Source organism: Cuculus canorus, chromosome 12 (assembly GCF_017976375.1).
Source record: "Cuculus canorus isolate bCucCan1 chromosome 12, bCucCan1.pri, whole genome shotgun sequence".
Lineage (NCBI taxonomy): Eukaryota > Metazoa > Chordata > Aves > Cuculiformes > Cuculidae > Cuculus > Cuculus canorus.
Window position 1 is genome coordinate 1,122,106 of NC_071412.1, and position 8,181 is coordinate 1,130,286.

General features: G+C 38.1%; 1 protein-coding gene across 1 annotated transcript in view; it reads left to right on the forward strand.

Annotated features, from left to right (window-relative positions):
* The window catches only part of ADAM10 (ADAM metallopeptidase domain 10), a 52,251-nt gene extending 46,576 nt beyond the window's left edge, over nt 1–5,675 (forward strand). The window contains 5 exon segments of the mRNA XM_054077619.1: nt 1,367–1,475; nt 1,767–1,987; nt 2,829–2,955; nt 3,404–3,487; nt 3,490–5,675. Coding sequence (XP_053933594.1) covers nt 1,367–1,475; nt 1,767–1,987; nt 2,829–2,955; nt 3,404–3,487; nt 3,490–3,527 — 579 coding nt within the window. The 3' untranslated portion in view covers nt 3,528–5,675.
* Nucleotides 5,676–8,181: the final 2,506 nt, after the last annotated feature.

Below are 8,181 nucleotides of genomic sequence, written 5' to 3' on the forward strand. Positions count from 1 at the left end.
AGTTTTACTGTCTGAGAAAAAGTTCCATTTAAAGCTCTTTGTAAAAATCAGGAATATGAGGGTGTTACTTCTTAGTTCCATCTTTTCAGTTTTTGTCAGTCTTGATCAAGTAATTTTGTTGCCTTGGAAAATTAGATATGCTATCAATACATGTTGATTTTGGTTTAAATTAAGTATAGTTTCCTCCACCTTTGCGTATGCAATACAGATGTGTAAGTGTATTGAATTCCTCTAAAGTGCCATTAGTTTCCTGGGTTAAAGAGGCCATAGTGGTTGCTATGAAATATTGATGGGAAGTCTTTTATAAATTGACCTGTGTTTACTTGGAAGCAGAAACAAGCAAAAGTAGTCCTCTTAGAGCTGTAACTTGTATAGCTCTGTTCTCTGCAGTCCAGATTTTTAAACAAATGATACTGCTTGGCATAGTTTTTGGAGTCATCTTAAGGATAGAGGGGTTGTCTTTGTGTCATAGAATCATAGAGTAGTTTGGGTTGGAAGGGACCTTAAAGGCCATCCAGTTCCAACCCCCCTGCCGTGGGCAGGGACACCCTCCCACTGGATCAGGCTTCCCAAGGCCCATCCAGCCTGGCCTTGAACACCTCGGGGATGGGACAGCCACAGATTCTCTGGGCAACCTGGGCCAGTGTCTCACCACTCTCATCGTGAAGAAATTTGTCCTTATGTCTAGTCTAAATATTCCCCTCTCCAGTTTATCACCATTGCCCCTTGTCCTATCACCACAGGCCTTTGTGAACAGCCCCTCTCCAGCTTTCTTGTAGCCCCTTCAGGTACTGGAAGCTGCTCTAAGGCCTCCTTGGAACCTTCTCTTCTCCAGGCTGAACAACCCCAACTCTCTCAGCCTGTCCTCATATAGTTACTTGATTTTTGAAACAAGATTATAAATACACTAATTTTTTTTTTTTTTCAATTTTCATTTGCTGGGTCTTCCATCAGTGGAATAAACCACCAAATTTCTCCTGCTGTTTATTATTTGAGAGAAAATATTTTTGAAGACATGCTTTTGATTTATTTTCCTAACCAGTTTTGAGTAATTTTGTTTCAGCATGAACTGCAGTGCTGTGGGTGTTCTGCAGGGTACTCAAGGGCCCTAAAAGGTGTTAAAAAAATCAAATAGGGTAAATCACCTTCCAAAAATTGTCAAATGAGCCTAAACGCTGCAATTGAGCAACTACAATAGATTTTTGTTTTATAAACTTTAGAAGAACTTCAAGTTATTATTTTTATTTATATGCATCTTTAGACCTATGGTTATGCTTTGAGGTATTAAAAATGAATAACTTCCCTCATGTCGGTGTGCTTAAAAGTGCAGTTGACTTTTGTGTTATTGCACTTTTATCTCCAACAGCAATGTACTGGCTCGATCTGTGAGAAGTACGACTTGGAGGAATGTACATGCGCTAGTTCAGATGGCAAGGACGATAGAGAGCTGTGTCACGTCTGCTGTATGAGAAAAAGTAAGATTTGTCTGAATTGTAAGCACAGTTCTAGAAGTAGGTACCTAAGGAATCTTCTTCTGGTGTTTATATTTCTGTTTGTTGAGAGCACACTGTGATTGCGTTCGTACTTCATTTCAGATGGGCATTGCATTGAATTTGTAGGAAAAACAATATATCTGGGGGTTTTGCTTATCAATAGAAACTTGACTTTTTCAAATGTGTTGTGAACAGTTGAATACCAAGTTACTCATGCACGTATGTTTAAATACAGTAACAGTTTGATTAATCTAATTTGTATTCACTTTTCAGTGGACCCAACTACTTGTGCCAGTACGGGCTCTAGACAGTGGGAAGAACACTTCCATCGTGAAACTATCACTTTGCAGCCTGGATCTCCTTGTAATGATTTCAAAGGCTACTGTGATGTATTTATGAGGTGTCGGCTAGTGGATGCTGATGGCCCTCTAGCTAGGTTAAAGAAAGCAATTTTTAATCCGCAGCTATATGAAAATATTGCAGAATGGATTGTGGTAAGTATTTTATCTTACCAGTCTAATGGAACATTCCTTGTTAATAAGTGTTCACAGTTGCCTAGCGTTGCTGTAGATACACAGTAATTCAGCATTCTTCAAAGTCTAATCAGACCTTGGTTTACTAGTTCTTCCAGAAGCACCTTGACCATAGAAAAATAAGTTTGACAGATTCAAGTGAATGGAAGCAAATAACAAGTAAACACCTTCCCTGGAGGTGTTTAAGGAACGGGTGGATGAAGTGCTTAGGGACATGGTTTAGGGAGTGTTAGGAATGGTTGGACTCGATGATCCAATGGGTCCTTTCCAACCTTGTGATTCTGTGATTCTGTTGTGTATTAATACCTCTCTTCACTCCATTGTCTGTTTTGGTGTTAATTTTAGCATTTTTAATTTACTGGGTTTTCCCTTTTTAACTCTTCATATTTGAATGTTCTAATTTCTCCTAGGGAACTATTGTTCTCTAGCATTTCGTAGTTTTCACTGCATTAGTTGACACTTCCCTAATAATAAACTGGGAGGAGAGGTACAATGGAACTTCACTTCAGAGCTGCATTGTCAGCTTGATGCAAGGTGTTGATTGTTTTAGACTTCTGTAACTCTGTTGTAGCGTATCTTCGCTGAAATACTCTTCTGATAATAGAATGAGCCTGGAGTAATTGTGGGGTTTTTTTTCTGTGTAAGAACTTTGGGGACGTTTTTCTTTAAAATGTTATGGTCTTTAAGTGGTGTTTCAGAGCAGCTTTTTGATGACTTTTAAAAGGTAAAGGAAAACCATGTTAAATGACTGTCTCTTGTGCATGTGTGCCAGCACCCCCCCAAAATAATTTTGTGTTTTCAGGCGTATTGGTGGGCAGTGTTGCTTATGGGAATCGCCTTGATCATGTTAATGGCTGGTTTCATTAAGATATGCAGTGTTCATACTCCAAGCAGTAATCCAAAGTTGCCTCCTCATAAACCACTTCCAGGTGAGTACACCAGGTAATAAAATTCAGAGAGAAATGTTTTATCCTCAACTATTTAGTTCTAGAGAGACTTTTCAGGTGTCCCAACCTGCAGTCCTTAGTCTGGCTCTGCAAAACTGCAAATGAAATTTATGCGTGAAACAATTCATACAACTGTGACTCTTGCCTTATTTTCAGATAACATACGTATCAAAATAAAGCTTCAAAGACTAAATTTAAAGTCAGAATTCCTTTTACTTCCTATTCCATGATAGGTTTTGTACAAATCGGTCTGTTTGAGGAACCACTGTTGAGATAATAAAACGTATTCTGTAAATGTTTAAGGCTGTTAATCGTCTGTTTAAAACCTTGCAGGCCTAAATCTGAAGCCTTTCAGAAAAAGTTATATTTCATTTGCAACAACTGGGGAACTTTCTCTCATTTTAATAATGTGTACCTTGCTTTGAAACAGGCACTTTAAAAAGGAGGAGACCGCCACAAACCACTCAGCCACCCCAGCGGCAAAGGCCCCGAGAGAGTTATCAGATGGGACATATGAGACGCTGACCGCAGCTTTTTGCCTTGGTTCTTCCTAGTGCCTACAATGGGAAAACTCACTCCAAAGAAAACCTAATAAGTCGTTGTTCCCGGTCTAACTCTCAAAAATTGAAGAGGAAATTAAAAGCTTGATATACCCTCAAAACAAGTGGAAATGGTTAATTTGTAATGAGGGAATCTTCCAGCTCAAAAAGAAGAAAAGTGTTTTTCTTCCATATTTTTAATTTTGTGGCACAAAGTCATAGAGTATCATGATTCTTTCCCCCTTCCGTGGTCTTCATTGCTGCATTTTCTTCACTTGCAGGCAAATATGGCTGTAGTAAAACTTTTACTCAAGAATTGGAGAAAATAACTATTTTTCAACTGCCAGACAAGGCTAGGAAGCTAGACCACCTCAGCATTGAAGACAGTACTTGTCCGTGTATATACATTGTTATATGCAGACATGTATTTCTAACGTACACCCGTACTTGTGTGCAATTGTAAACAAGAGAATTGCAATATGGATGTTTCTTTGTATTATAAAACTTTTCCGCTATTAATGAAGAAATTACTGTTTAATTGACATACTCAGGATAACAGAGGATGATGGTGTGTAATGGTCAAGGATCCTGTGATGCTTTACACAGCAATTTTGAATCAAATCAAACTTTTTTTTATCATGATCAAAGTTGTTTCAAGCACTCATTTCATCTTTATCAAACAGCTGCTAAGACATAGCATACGAGATCGAATGGTCTTTTAGAGATACAACACGTGTTCTGCAAACTCGGCAAATGCCAGAATGTTTCAAAAATGTTTTATATATCTGATTTCTTGTAGCTCAGCATAATTTTTTTTTAATTTGTCTGATTATTCAGTTAAATAATGAACAGTTAGATGAAATATTTCCATGCTTTATTAGAAAAATTCTGCCTGCTACTCAACTTGTTTATTAAAACCAGTTTCTTTGGGCTGTTCAGATATTCATGCAGTATGATAACTAAGCTCGTGTTCCGAGGGATGTGGAAAGAAAGAAAAGCTGTAGGTTTTTTATTTTCTTTTTTAATTTGTCAGATACTTGGATAACATTTCAGCGTGATACTGTCGATCGATAACCACTAAAATAGAGTGATTTGCCCAGCTACTGCGGCAGAGTGAAAATTGTAGTTAGGACTACCAGGTTTCCAACACTTCGTAACAGTAGTGAAGTTCAACAGCACAATGTCCCATTCCAAAGTTTTTATGACGAATGTAAATAATTGGCGTTTTTGAAAGAGGAAGCAAAAGATGTCTTAAGGTGCTTACTGCTATGCAGGAGACGAAAGGGGGCATTACAAAATGTTTAAGCTTGTGATATATTTATTGCTTGTTTTCCAAAAGCACCGAGCTAATTAGAGACGCATATGGCTATAATTTTCCTGGCTTTGCTTAGGAGAAAATTTACTAAGGGTTGGGCAGGCTTCCTTTGTTTGTTATTTCTTGGATTTGTTTTTTTTTTTTAAGAGTATAAGGTTTACACAATCATTCTCATAATGTGACGCAAGCCAGCAAGGCCAAAAATGTTACAGAATATAATGGGATCTCTTCCTTGTAAACTTGTACAGTATGTGGTAACTTTTTCAAAATACAGCTTTTTGTACATGGTTTAGAGACAAATTTTGTACATGAAACCCCAAGTCTGATAGACTATATAAATAATTCTAAATGATCTTAACTAGTTAGGAGTGTACGTAGTTGCTTTTAAGTCATTTTAAATACATTTGTTTTAAGACTGTGCAAAGATTGGAAGTGGGTTTGCATTTCTAAAATGGTGACTTTTATTCAGCAAGAGTTCTTAGAAACTTCTTGAGTGTGGTAGACTTTGGAACATGTAAATTTTTTGCCTGTAATGTTATCCTGTGGTAGGATTTTGGCAGACAGATGCTGCCCTATTTTATTTTGAGTCTAAGTTAAATGTTTTCTGAAAACAGAAATGTGCACTGAACTCTCCACTGCAAGTCAAGATGTGGTAAAAACCGAAAGAAAGGTGAAGACGAGGAAATGGAATACTACTGTCGACTTCATGTCCACTGTGTTTTATACAGTATCTTTTTTGTTCACTTTGGAAATTTTTACTAAAAAATGCAAAAAATAAAGTATTGTGCAAAGATATGTAAGGTTTTTTGAAACTTGAAATGCATTAATAAATAGACTTGATGAAATCATCTTCTGAAGATCCTTTTAGTTTTTGAACCCTGAAAACAAAGAGGATTACACAGATACCACTTCAGCTTCATTTTTGGCTTTCGCTGGAGAGGGGGGGCTGTCATGCCAAAAAGTAGTTGTGCTTTTTTTTTTTACACTATTAAAATGCACCTCCTGGTTTTAACATATACAGTTAAATATAAGACTGAAGGGTTTTGTGTAACCTTTCAAGTGAAAACCCTAAAATTACCTGTATAATCATAAGCTTTCTCTCTTCTCATCTTCAAAAGGGAAAGGAGTTACAGGCGAGGTGTTCAAGCCTGGCACCATAGCTACTGAGTGATGCCTTCTCTACACTTTCCAAGAGGAATACTGCAATTCTTGTGCAATTCTCTGCACAACTGCTGGATTCTAATCCAGCTCCTTCTCAAATCTGCGTTTTGCAACATGTTTTAAAGCTGCTAAGCTGGGTCTCTGTGTGGTGTCGAGTTGATTGGAGCGATAAGACTGCTTTTAAAAGCCGGGTCCTGCCAGCTCGGCTTTTCTTCTTGGGGCTGTTTGTTGGGAATGGCCTGCATAAACATCTGTTTCCCTAACTGAGCAGCACACGCTTTGATGTAATCAAAGCATATTCAGAGTTCCTTCCTCACAGGACTACTTTATATTTTTTCCCATGACTTTTGGTTTTTACAGAATTCCTTCCCCTTTTAGCTGAGCAGCTCTGCAAGGGCCAAAGTTACTAAAGGAAGATCAGTTGGAACAGAGCCCTTCTGCAAATCAGCATCGTAGGTGCCTGATAGATTTGGTGGTGGTTGTATTTAAATATCCACCAAATGCAAACCAGAGGGTGGAAAACATGCCCAAGTATCTAAAATGAAAATTTTGTGTGTGTGTTTTAACTGTGTTTTGGGGAAAACAAATGACTACCTAAATAGCTAATATTTGACCAAATAATCTCTAGTTGTAGATATTCATTTACTCGTCTTTCGGTCATTAAATGTATATATTCACCTCTGGTGTAGAAGCCTGGATAGTCAGAAAGGGCTGAGAGTGAGAAGGGCACCGAACGCTTTTAAAGCCATGACCCTCTACTTTTACACCACCCAGACTATAAGTCAATTATAGTTTGCTTTTTAATTAATGTTCCGATATTTTTTTTTCAGGGAAACCACACAAAAAGGAAGAGACTTTTACTTCTGAGTACAGGAGGCTCGTTATTGCTGAGAAATGATTAAAAGGTCAGCAGTCGTTACATCGTTCTAAGCTGTGCTCGCTGCAACAGGACTGGGTTCCCGGTAGCTTGAAGTCTCGTTTCCGTTGTTTGGGGTGAGATAGGAATAATTGTAACGAGCACAAAGTAAGGCACCGCTGTGGGTATGAGCTCAGTGTTACATTCGGATATTGTGAGACTTTGAATATGCTGCAACTTGGGCTTCATTTCATTTTTATATCATAAATTGGTGTAACAGCTGTCAAAACAAGGCTCAGGATTTATTTGGATGTATGATTTGTGAAAAGCGACGTCAGAAGAAATACCTCCATACCTGTAAGAGTTCAAGTAGTTGATGTTCTTTTAATTTTCCTTTTTGACTTTCTAGTTTTCAAATTTTCTTATCTGAAGGTAAGGGGGGAGCCTGTTTCAGTTGAACTCGAAACTTAATCCTCGGACTGCAGGATCCCTGTTATTGAGTTTCAGCACACTTGAAAGCATTTCAGACCATTTTTCCACCTGCTTTTCCTAAACTATTGTTTTCAAGCTTTTTTCTGCTAAATTTTTAGATGCCTTTATTTGCCTTCTTACCAAGTAAGGGACAGTAATGTGAACGAAACACCAACTTCAATGTCTGAAATGTTTCTAATCAAGTTAGAATGTGTAACTACAGGAAAATCGTTGCTCGAAGACTCCGTGAATATCTGTTTTACGTCATACAAATCTCACTAAAAGTTGTCTCCCCAACTCCCTTGTGCTTTTTTTCTTTGTATAGTGAAGCGCTAACATTGTAGTTTCCGCACTGGAGAAGCAGCACGGGCTGGTTCTTTCTAGCTTTTGTCTCTTGCTCTGTCATCCTTCACTATCTCCTGAATGAAGTCTTTTTTGAGGACTCGGGGGAGGATTCGTTTCAGGAAGCTCGCAGACTTCATAGCTTAAAAAGTCAGTGACAACCAATGTTGTAGCTGGAGTTTTAATGACAATATTTCAATTCTTCTATAAATAAGCAGGTATATTATAAGCTCCAAACACAAGTTAAATGGAAGAGCTTTAACTTTTTCCCGGAAACAAAAACTGAATTCTAGAAACCACGTAGGGAAACACTTTGTTTGAGTTAGCCACACACGTGCTTCTCTCCATCTCCTCCTTCGTTGTGCCTTGTAAAACTAAAAGAGCCCTATTGTCATTTGTTCCTTGTCTGTCATTGCTCAGGGCACGGTCCAGTTTAGCTTTGTACCCTGGAAAATGCTGTTAGCGGCTCTCTAGCAAAAACCCGCCGGTGATATTTAGCTAATTCTTTCAGGGAGGCTCATTAC